This window comes from Amblyraja radiata, chromosome 9, assembly GCF_010909765.2.
Source record: "Amblyraja radiata isolate CabotCenter1 chromosome 9, sAmbRad1.1.pri, whole genome shotgun sequence".
Taxonomy (NCBI): Eukaryota; Metazoa; Chordata; class Chondrichthyes; order Rajiformes; family Rajidae; genus Amblyraja; species Amblyraja radiata.
In genome coordinates, this window is record NC_045964.1 from 62,326,530 (window position 1) to 62,338,788 (window position 12,259).

The 12,259-nt window shown below is 43.3% G+C and overlaps 1 protein-coding gene across 1 annotated transcript in view; it reads left to right on the plus strand.

Moving 5' to 3' along the window:
* The window catches only part of ahsa1 (activator of HSP90 ATPase activity 1), a 36,680-nt gene that overhangs the window by 5,911 nt on the left and 18,510 nt on the right, over window positions 1-12,259 (plus strand). The window contains exons 2-3 of the mRNA XM_033027613.1: window positions 6,514-6,704; window positions 8,507-8,589. Of these exons, the coding sequence (XP_032883504.1) occupies window positions 6,514-6,704; window positions 8,507-8,589 (274 nt within the window). The remainder of the gene's footprint in view (window positions 1-6,513; window positions 6,705-8,506; window positions 8,590-12,259) is intronic.

Sequence of the window (12,259 nt, forward strand, 5' to 3'; positions counted from 1 at the left end):
GAGGGAAATTGATCTGCCAACAGTCATAAATACATGAAACATGAAATTAAAGTAACAAGTGGAGAGTATTGGGGGGGGGGGGGGGTCAGTCTATCCCACGACAGAAAGGGGAGGAGTTATATAGTTTGATAGCCACGAGGAAGAAGGATCTCCTGTGGCATTCTGTCCTGCATCTTGGTGGAACCAGTCTGTTGCTGAAGGTACTCTGCAGGTTGATTAGTGTGTCATGGAGGGGGTGAGCTGTATTGTCCAAGATGCTCCGCAGTTTGAGGAGCATCCTCCCCTTGAGGACCACCTCCCATGAATGCAACTCCATCCCCGGGACGGAGCCAGCCATCCTGATGAGTTTGTTAATCCTATTGGCGTCCGTGGACTTTGCCCTGCTGCCCTAGCACATGACAGCGAAGAAGATGGCACTGTCTACCATCGATTGGTAGAACATCTGCAGCATTTAGGTCATCTACACTAAGCTCACTTGTCTGCATTAGGGTTATGCCTCTTTAAAAAAAAAAGACAAAAAAAAACATAGTTTTCTCCCCCTTAAAACAAAGCTCTTTGTTTTTGACTATCAAAACTAAATGTGGCTATCATGATCGTGTATACCTCCATCAGTCATTCACGCCTCAACCACTATTGCTTGAGCAAAAACTAGCTTGGCTTATTTATTGTCTCCACCTTAACACGAGACCTCTAATCCAGCTGAATGTCCTGGTGAATCTCCACTGCACTTGAGCATAATCACAGCCTTCCTGCAGTGTTGAGATGAGAGCTACATAAAATATTCCAATTTACAGAGTTGCAGTACAATATCCCAATTCTGTGTTCAGACCTGTGAAGGCACGTATGCTGAATGCCGCCTTCACCCTGTGTTGCCATTTTCAGGGTGCAATGGACTTGGAGCCCCTTGCTCCCTTCCATTTATTGTACATGTCCTGTATCATTTTACTTCCTAAAAGCAGCACTTACACTTGTCAGGATTAAATTCCACCTGCCAAAAAAGGGCACAATGTGCTGGAGTAACTCAGCAGGTCTGGCAGCATCTCTGGAGAACATTGATAGGTGATGATTCAGGTCGAGAGACCCTTTTTCAGACAACTGCCATTCCATCTGTCTATGCTTTGTCCAACTTTTCAACTGATCAATATCCCTGTTTCAGTCTTAAACAACCTTTGCTATCCACAACACGACCAATATTAGTATAATACAAACATGCTAATTATACCTCTTGTGTTCATGCCAAAGGCATGATCTTTCGCTGAGGATTGCCAGTGTTGGAGCTCCGCCCAGCTCGGCCTGTGGACTTCAGAAGCTGCGGTCTGGTAGGAAGCGCCGATTCGGATACTCCAAGCCGCTGAGAATGTTCTTCCGTTCCGACGTCGGAGTTCCATCATTCTGACGCGAGCGCGTTGCGGTGATTGCGGAGGCCTCAATTAGGCCCCGACTACGGGTGAACAAAACTAAGAGGACTGAACTTTGTTGCCTTCCCTCTCAGTGGGGAAATGTTAATTCCGCTGTGGGGGGATGTTTTTAGGTTAAATTCTATAGTGTTGTGTTTATCTTATTTGTGTGCTGCATGGTAACTCAAATTTCACTGCACCAATTGGTGTATGTGACAATAAATGTCCTTTGTCCTTTGAAAAAATGTATATTACAAACTCGTTTGCAGCACCAGTAATGCAATGGTAGGTCAATCTTCTAATTAGAAAAACTTCTTTCCACTGCTACCCTCTTAATTCCTCAAATCCTGTTCACCATCTACTAAAGTCAGGAGTATGATTGAGTACTCTCCAATTGCCTGGATATGGTGCAGCTTCAACATGAGGACAAAGCAACCCAAACCGTTCTGTCGCTCACTGAACCCATGCACAGTGCAGCTGTTTGGTGGCAAAAACAGGAAGGCAGATTATTGTATGAATGGTATCAAGTTGGGTAAAGGGGAAGTACAAGGAGATCTGGGGGGTCTTTGTTCATCAGTCACTGGAAGTAAGCATGCAGGTACAGCAGGCAGTGAAGAAAGCTAATGGCATGTTGGCCTTCATAACAAGAGGAATTGAGTATCGGAGCAAAGAGGTCCTTCTGCAGTTGTACAGAGTCCTAGTGAGACCACACCTGGAGTATTGTGTGCAGTTTTGGTTTCCAAACTTAAGGAAGGACTTTCTTGCTATTGAGGGAGTGCAGCATAGGTTCACAAGGTTAATTCCCGGGATGGCGGGATTGTCATATGTTGATAGAATGGAGCGGCTGGGCTTGTATACTCTGGAATTTAGGATGAGAGGGGATCTTATTGAAACATATAAGATTATGGAGATGCTAGAGGCAGGAAACATGTTCCCCATGTTGGGCGAGTCCAGAACCAGGGGCCACAGTTTACGAATAAGGGGTGGGCCATTTAGAACGGAGGTGAGGAAAACAATTTTCACCCAGAGAGTTGTGAATCTGTGGAATTCTCTGCCTCAGAAGGCAGTGGAGGCCAATTCTCTGGATGCTTTTAAGAGAGAGTTAGATAGAGCTCTTAAAGATAGGGGAGTCAGGGGACATGGTGAGAAGGCAGGAACAGGGTACTGATTGTGGATGATGAGCCATGATCACATTAAATGGTGGTGCTGGCTCGAGGGGTCGAATGGCCTACTCCTGCCCCTATTGTCTATTGTTTTTACAATGTACTGGATGCCCTGCAGCAACTTGCCATGACTCCTTTGTCAGCATCTTCCAAAACCCCAACCACTTCCAAATAGAAGGACAACGGCAGCAAAATCAAAGGAAATATCACCACGCGGAATTAGCCCTTCAAAGAATACTGACTGGAAGAAAGACTAGATAGACTCGGCTTGTACTCGTTAGAATTTAGAAGATTGAGGGGTGATCTTATAGAAACGTACAAAATTCTTAAGGGGTTGGACAGGCTAGTTGCAGGAAGATTGTTCCTGATGTTGGGGAAGTCCAGGACAAGGGGTCACACTTTAAGGATAATGGGGAAATCCTTTAGGACCGAGATGAGAAAAACATTTTTCAAACAGAGTGGTGAATCTGTGGAATTCTCTGCCACAGAAGGTAGTTGAGGCCAGTTCATTGGCTATATTTAAGAGGGAGTTAGATGTGTCCCTTGTGGCTAAAGGGATCAGGGGGTATGGAGAGAAGGCAGGTACAGGATACTGAGTTGGATGATCAGCCATGATCATATTGAATGGCGGTGCAGGCTCGAAGGGCCGAATGGTCTACTCCTGCACCTATTTTCTATGTTTCTATGAACTTGGATCTACATCTCACCGTTCCTCATGGTTATTGGGTCAGATTTCTGGAACACTTCCTAACAGCATTGGTGGTACCCAACCTCAAGGACTGCAGCAGTTCAAGAAAGCAGCTAACCACCATCTTCTTAAGGGCAGGACTCGTGCTGGTGCTATTTGGAGTACTTTCCTAATGTTGGCTTGATTGAAATCACCAGCGGTGATGAATAAGGCATCAGGATTTCCTAACTCTAATGGCAGAATATAATCCGTACAGTGCTGCCTGTGCATTGACTTGGGGTAGTTTATAGCTGCCAACAAGATTGTAGATAGACACAAAAAGCTGGAGTAACTCAGCGGGACAGGCAGCATCTCTGGAGAGAAGGAATGTGTGACGTTATGGGTCGCGACCCTTCTTCAGACATAATGATTGTAGATGTGGTTGTAATTCAAGGAACAAATTATAGTGAACATATAAGTAAGATTTTAATGTCAAACATGGTACCGCTGATTTACGTGGCTGATGTTCATTCAGCATTGATAGTCAAAACATTTATGATTCAAATCTGATTTTTCAAAGGTTTGTTTTGCAGATTGCAGCACAAAATAGAATTGATTTGAGCATGTTATCAGCAATACAGGTGGAATTGCTATGATGTAAAATTGAGTCATCTGTTGATATTGTGAAGAATGTCTAATAGTATTAACTATATTTCCTGGATCATAGTTGTACAGCATGGAAACTGGCCATATGGCCCAATTCATACACGCCGATCAAGATGCCACATTTAAACACATTGTCTGTGTTTGGCCCATATCCTTCTGAACATTTCCTACCCATGTACATGCCCAAATGTCTTTTAAAAGTAGATATTTTATGAGCCTCAATTACATCCTCTGGTAGCTCATTCCATATACCCATGCATGCTTTGAGTGAAAAAGTTGTCTGTGTTTGGCCCATATCCTTCTGAACATTTCCTACCCATGTACATGCCCAAATGTCTTTTAAAAGTAGATATTTTATGAGCCTCAATTACATCCTCTGGTAGCTCGTTCCATATACCCATGCATGCTTTGAGTGAAAAAGTTGTCCCTCTGGTTCCTGTCAAATTATTCTCCTCTTACCTTAAACTTCTGCCTCTTAGTTCTTGATTTCTCCAACCCTAGAATTTACACTTCCTTAAAATATAATTGCAATGGAAAGATTTTGGTGTATAATGCATACATTTTTTTAGAGCAAGCTTTAAAAACATTTATAGAATGGAAAATTGTTGAAATTGGTATAATCTGTTCAAAGGACAATGAATGCTTCATCTAAAGTGGCGAGTAGAGATTATTATTTGAGACCTATTGCATTTGCTGCCGTAAATTAGTCCTGATTGAATAAACCGGACAATATGAAAGAATGGGTCGACTGGGCTTTAGGCTGTGGGCCGAGGAGCCTTTTCGTTCAGGTTTGTGACCCAACTCACAGAACTACCTGAATATTTTGAACATATTGTGTAAAAATATTATAAATCATTCCTGAAACTCATCAAGAACAAAACCTGCACAATTTGTTGATATATGACAAAAACTTCCAATTTTCCGAGTAGTAATTGTCCAATCAATGCAAGTTTGACATTGAGGTCGGACGCAAATTGACCAATCCTGCGCTTTGTTTTATGGTCGCCAGGCGGGGAGGACCCTGGGATCATGGCTGCCTCCTCATTACATCAAAACAATAACAAGGTTTCGAAGGAATAAAGTTAATGCTAACCTTGCTGATCATTTTGTTTTTCAATTGATTTATCTTTATAAAGTTATGATGTGAACTGTTAAATAAAAATGATAAATAACAAATGTACAGTTAGGATTAGGGTCGGTCGGGCTTGTCGGTAGGCCGATGGATGCTGTGGAGGATCGGTCAGGCCGTCGGTCCGCCGGTGGATGGTGAGACTGGTCGGACGGCCGGTGAGTGCTGTGAAGGGTCGGTCGGGCAGTTGGTAGGCCAGTGAGTGCTGCGAGGGGTCGGTCGGCCGGGCTGTCGGTCGGCCGGTGAGTGCTGCGAATGGTCGGTCGGGCTGTCGGTAGGCCGGTGAGTGCTGCGAGGGGTCGCTCGGGCAGTCGGTAAACCGGTGGATGCTGCGAGGGGTCGCTCGGGTTGTCGGGCTGCCGGTGTTGCAGCGAGCGAGCGGGTGGATTGACAGAGCCTGCGCTATGGGGGTACTGAAGGCGGCCCGGGCGGCGTGCAGGGCAGTGTTGCTCCCCACCATCATCACCACGACAATCCTGAAGGGCATGCTGGCCGAGGTGGACTCGGGTTAGTATAGGATTAGGCATTTTCCTCTCAGTGGAAGATGCCTTAGCCTTCCCCCAGCCTGGCACTGCCCCAGTCCCACTATGGCCGTGACCCCCACACTGCACGCTGGCAGTCAGTGGGTGGCAACACGGAAATGGGCTCCCCATGGTGTAATATGGGTATTGGACACTAGATGGTGCTTTTTCTATCTCGTTTTCTAATTGGTTTTATTAATTAATTTGCAACTTTTGGCACTGACGAGTTATGACTTTTCAATTATATTTTATCTAAATCTGTGCAAAATTTCATGTAGTTCCGAGACATGGGTCACGAAAGTTGATTTCTAGACACATTTTTGATGCTCGGCCCACAGCCTATTTGTTTTCGCTGTAATTTAGAAGGATGAGAGGGAATTTTATAGAAACATATAAAATTCTTAGAGGGTTGGACAGGGTAAATGCAGGAAAAATGTTCCTGATGTTGGTGGAGTCCATAACCAGGGGTCGTAGTTTAAGAATAAGGGGTAGGCCATTTAGGACTGAGATAAGAAGAAAAAAAAATTCACCCAGAGAGTTGTGAATCTGTGGAATTCTCTGCCACAGAAGGCAGTGGAGGCCAATTCACTGGATGCTTTCAAGAGAGAGATTTAGCCCTTAGGGCCAAGGGAATCAAGGGACATGGGGAAATAGCCGGAACTGGATTCTGATTTTGGATGATCAGCCATGATCATATTGAATGATGGTGCTGGCTTGAAGGGCTGAATGGCCTACTCCTGCACCTATTTTCTAAGTTTCTATATAAACTTCTGTAAAAGCTCTTTTAAATCTAATGGAAATTCTACAAGATAAATGGTATATTCTGTTTTACTTGTTGACAAAGTATTGCGCCCACTCAAACATAATTGAAGATGCCAGCTTGAGAGCCAATTGAATGAATTGATCAAAGCTTCAGATTTGAGTCGGTAAATATAATTTTTTTCTTTTATTGTAAACCAATCTTCTGCAGGACGGAGAGAGATGCCGCAAATTGGTCAATAGATAAAATTAAGTCACTGTTACTCGCAGTCAGTGTCGAAAACGAAGAGGGTGTGTGCGAAGTCACAGAGGTGACTAAGAACGACGGAGAAGCTTCAATCAACAACAGAAAAGGAAAACTGATTTTCTTCTTTGAGTGGAATATCCACTTGTCATGGAGAGGTGAGTATGCAAAATAAACAATGAAATTGCACCAAAGGTGTTTGAGTTTTTGAATTACAAGCCTATTGTAGCCTACAGAAATGTGACCGGTGCCTTTTAAATGGCCTCGACCCTTTTAATGTGAATCCACTTTCAAGGGTAGCAAATGGTCAGTATTCCTATGTGCAAGATTGTGGATATCAGAAGGTGGAATTAACCATTGGCATCATGGCATTTAAAATTCAATAAAATAACTGATGCGATGTACCTCCATAGAAACAGCCTTCATTTTGATACTATCTAATAACCAAAATCTGAGTTGTCATATCCAAGCAGTCAAGGGGATAGATGGAGTGTGTCATGTGTATTTCGGTTGGTTGGTTTATTTTAGTAGCACATGTAACTGGGACAGATTTAACCTGCTTCTTGACCTTGTGAGTGCTCTGTCCTCCCAATCTGTAGTACAAACATTTATCTTCCCAATTCAGTTATTTTGCCATGGCATTATTTTATAAAAGGGGGCATAAACCAATGTGTCTTTATGACTCACTCACCCCCCCCCCGTCCCGTCCCCATGCACTTGAAACATCGTACATTAATGGGAAATGATAATTTGGGTGTAGGCAACGATGTGCCTTAGTTTGTCCTGGTACTGAATAGATAAGTTATGGTGGTAGCTAAGGCTGATTACACAAGCTGTGCATTAACCAGTGAACGGTGGGGCAAAGAAGACACCAGACGCTGTTAATACTGAAATCTTGAGCACAATACAAAGTGCTGGAGGAAGCGTTTGTGAAGAGATGTTAGAGGTGACATTTTGGATCTGAATCCATTTTCCTCCACTGACTTGCTGAGTTCTTCCAGCACTTTACTTTTTGCTCGTATGGCAATGGACGTTTAATTTCCCATTTAAATAAATCTTGAATAAGGAGGAGGTAAATGTTTAACTCACAATTAAAAAAAAAAAAAAGTAACTGGCAAGCTAAATTGGAAACGACAGTTGTAGATGGGTGGATATCAAGTATTCTCTTGTGGATCATGGGTGTGCGTGGGGTAGGAGGTAGTGGTAACTGAAGATTTTGCAATGCGAACAGGGTGTAATTACAGAAATTGGACTGCCAAAGATGTGTTGCTTTTTCCCCTTGAGAATAAGGACTGGGCTGGGTGAAGTAATTAAGATGTGCAAAATGAGAGGCTTTTTGTTATTTAAAAGACCAATATCATTCAAGGCATTCATATCACTCCAGAGATGCTACCTTTCCCACTGAGTTACTCCAGCTTTTTGTGTCTATCTTCGGTTTAAACCAGCAACTGCAGTTCCTTCTTGCACATCATTCAAGGCATGCATGATAAACTTGACTTTAACTTAATTTGTCCCCTGAAATTGTGAAATCTTACTAATATGCTTTGAGAAAGGAAATCTCACGAAATCCAGTGGGGTGTGAAAAATTAACCAGTCTGTTTACCAATTAAAATGAAAATCACTAAATCAAAGATTTAACCTGCTCGCCTTCCTTTGTCTTGTTATTTGAAATTGTTCCTCATTGATAACCTGTACTGTCTGAATCTGGCAGATTTTCTAGATAGTTGTTTGTGTATTTTCTAAACACAATTTTAATTAACTTTTGTGAATGCAAGGTAAAAATATAATTTTACAGCAAAAATGTATCTGAAAGGGAATGTTGGAACTGGGCCCTCGTGTGTTGAAAGACCGTGGCCAATATTATCATATGACCCTACTACCAAGCCATTGATTATTCAAAAGTCCCTTTGTTTTACTATCTAACTTACTCAATTTCTGACTTGTAATTCTTTCATTGTAGGAACTTCAAAAACTGGAATTAAATACGAAGGAACTGTTGAGATACCAAATCTATCCGATGAAAACGACATTGATGAAGTGGATGTAAGTTCCCTAGTTCTGACACAAATGGGGTTATGCATTGGGGGGGGGGGGAAATTAACATGAGCACAGCAATTCAAATGACTACCTATCCTGCAAGCTTCCATATTTTGTTTTTAATTTGTTATAAACTATTGATATTTGAAGTGGGGTTACCAGCCTTGGATGGGTCACAGAATTTTCCAACAAAGGCATTGCCATCTGCTTTTTTTTAAATGCTAACTATATTATAGTAAGATTTCTCTTTAATCTGCTTGAAATAAATAAACAGCATTCCAAAAAGCCTTTCCAATTTCCTGCCACAGCTGTATACTGGCTTATTTTGTGTAAAAGACATTTGAAGACACTTTGGCCTATAATCTTTGTTTAAATTTAAAAAAAAGGTTTAATCACGTGTCCTTTCAAAATGAACAGTGCCACAGTAGCATAGCATGGGAATAACCCTTCTTTCCAACTCGTCCATGGCTACCATCCTACTCGTCGAGGAGGATGAGCCATCTTGAGGAACGGCTGCTAGCTAGCAGCCGTCTGTTTTAATTCGCTTTTTTTATAGTTTTTAGTGAGTCCTGTTTTTCGTTCGTAGGGGATATGGACTTTTTAATGTGGGGGGTGGGTGTCAACTCTACTTCTAGCTCCCTACCTGGTCGGTGAGGCAGCTTTTTCTCCGGGCTGCCCGTCGACCCGTCCTCGTGGCCTACCAGCGGGCTTGGAACGTCGTTTCCTGGCGGGGACCGCCCAGCACCTCGGCCTCGGTGGTGGCACAGCGCTGGAGCGCTATCGTGGAGCGGAGCGGGCGATGCCTTGCCTGGGTCGCCGCGCTGGATCGACGCGCTGGAGCTCCGGTGAGCTGAGACCGCCGTGTTCAACACCTCCGGGCTGCGGGTCTGCGGAGCGGAGCGGGCGGCGCCGACTTCATCATCGGGAGCCTGGGAGCTCCAAACCGGCGCGGCCTTGTCGGCTTTGGAAGCCGCGGTCTCCAACTAGAAAGCGGCCGTTCCAGGTGGCCCAGCCGCTGAGAGGACTCTCCCGACGCCGGGTCAACACCACCCGGTGAGAACGGCCAGGAACATCGGGCCTCCGTAGAGGCAATTGCGGTGGCCTCAATAGGCCTGACTTTGGGGTGAACTTGGGGTGGGGACTGGACATTGTGCCTTCCCCCACAGTGGTATCCACTGTGGGGCGATGATCTATTTATTTATTTATTTATTTTTGTGTCTGTAATGTAATCCTGTTAGCCTTTGTCCAAGATGGCTGCCGTGAAGGGAGAGTGGACGCTGGCGCGCTTTGGCTGCCGCTGCTCTCTCTTCACATTGTGTTTTTGATTTTCTGTTTTTGGACTGAATTCTGTTTTTAGTTTGTGTCTCTGTGATGTCTCTATTATTTATTTTACTCTGATTATATGTTTATATTCCTGTTAATCTATAAGGTGTCCTTGAGATGTCTGAAAGGCACCCAACAAATAAAATTTATTATTATTATTATTACCAAGATGCTCAATCTAAGCTAATCACATTTGCCTGTGTTTGGTCCGTATTCCTCTAAACCTTTCCTATCTATATACCTGTTCAAATGTCTTTTAAATGTTATTGTACCTGCCTCAACTGCTTTCTCTGGCAGCTCATTCCATTTACCCACCACCCTCTGTGTGGAAAAAGTTGCCCCTCAAGTTCCTGGTAATCTTTCGCTTCTCACCGTAAAACTATACTATCTACTTCTTGATTTCCCCTATCCTGTGGAAGAAGTCTGTGCATTCATCCTATCTATGTCCATTGTGATTTTGTACACCTCTATATGATCACCCCTCAGCCTCCTATGATTCAAGGAATAAAGTCCCTGTCTGCCCAACCTCTTATATAGTGGCTTGCAAAAGTATTCACAGTTTCCACCTGTGCAAGGCACAAACGCTGAACAATTCTGAGTCTGAAGATATACAGTGGCTTGCAAAAGTATTCATACCCCTTGAACTTTTCCACATTTTGTCATGTTACAACCACAAACGTAAATGTATTTTATTGGGATTTTATGTGATAGACCAACACAAAGTGGCGCATAATTGTGAAGTGGAAGGAAAATGATACATGGTTTTCAAATTTTTTTACAAATAAAAAACGGAAAAGTGTGGTGTGCAAAAGTATTCAGCCCCCTTTACTCTACCCCTAAATAAAATCCAGTCCAACCAATTGCCTTCAGAAGTCACCTAATTAGTAAATAGAGTCCACTTGTGTGTAATCTAATCTCAGTATAAATACAGCTGTTCTGTGAAGGCCTCAGAGGTTTGTTAGAGAACATTAGTGAACAAACAGCATCATGAAGCCCAAGGAACATACCAGACAGGTCAGGGATAAAGTTGTGGAGAAATTTAAAGCAGGGTTAGGTTTTAAAAAAATATCCCAACATCTCACAGAGCACTGTTCAATCCATCATCCGAAAATGGAAAAAGTATGGCACAACTGCAAACCTACCAAGACATGGCTGTCCACCTAAACTGACAGGCCGGGCAAGGAGAGCATTGATCAGAGAAGTAGCCAAGAGGCCCATGGTAACTCTGGAGGAGCTGCAGAGATCCACAGCTCAGGTGGGAGAATCTGTCCACAGGACAACTGTTGGTCGTGCACTCCACAAATCGGGCCTTTATGGAAGAGTGGCAAGAAGAAAGCCATTGTTGAAAAAAAGCCATAAGAAGTCCTGTTTGCAGTTTGCCACAAGCCATGTGGGGGACACAGCAAACATGTGGAGGAAGGTGCTCTGGTCAGATGAGACCAAAATTGAAGTTTTTGGCCTAAATGCAAAACGCTATGTGTGGCGGAAAACTAACACTGCACATCACCCTGAACACACCAACCCCACTGTGAAACATGGTGGTGGCAGCATCATGCTGTGGGGATGCTTTTCTTCAGCAGGGACAGGAAAGCTGGTCAGAGTTGATGGGAAGATGGATGGAGCCAAATACAGGGCAATCTTGGAAGAAAACCTGTTATAGTCTGCAAAAGACTTGAGACTGGGGCGGAGGTTCACCTTCCAGCAGGACAACGACCCTAAACATACAGCCAGAGCTACAATGGAATGGTTTAGATCAAAGCATATTCATGTGTTAGAATGGCCCAGTCCAGACCTAAATCCAATTGAGAATCTCTGGCAAGACTTGAAAATTGCTGTTCACAGACGCTCTCCATCCAATCTGACTGAGCTTGAGCTATTTTGCAAAGAAGAATGGGCAAAAACTTCAGTCTCTAGATGTGCAAAGCTGGTAGAGACATACCCCAAAAGACTTGCAGCTGTAATTGCAGCGAAAGGTGGTTCTTCAAAGTATTGACTCAGGGGGGCTGAATACTTTTGCACGCCACACTTTTCAGTTTTTTATTTGTAAAAAAATTTGAAAACCATGTATCATTTTCCTTCCACTTCACAATTATGCACCACTTTGTGTTGGTCTATCACATAAAATCCCAATAAAATACATTTACGTTTGTGGTTGTAACATGACAAAATGTGGAAAAGTTCAAGCCACTTTTGCAAGCCAAAAACTTTTGCAAGCCACTGTAGCACAGGCCCTCAAGTTCTGGCGTTATCTTTGTAAATCTTCTCTGCACTATTTCCAATTTAATGGCATTTTTCCTACAGCAGAACGACTAAAACCGAACACAATACTTCTTGTACAATTGCAGCATATATT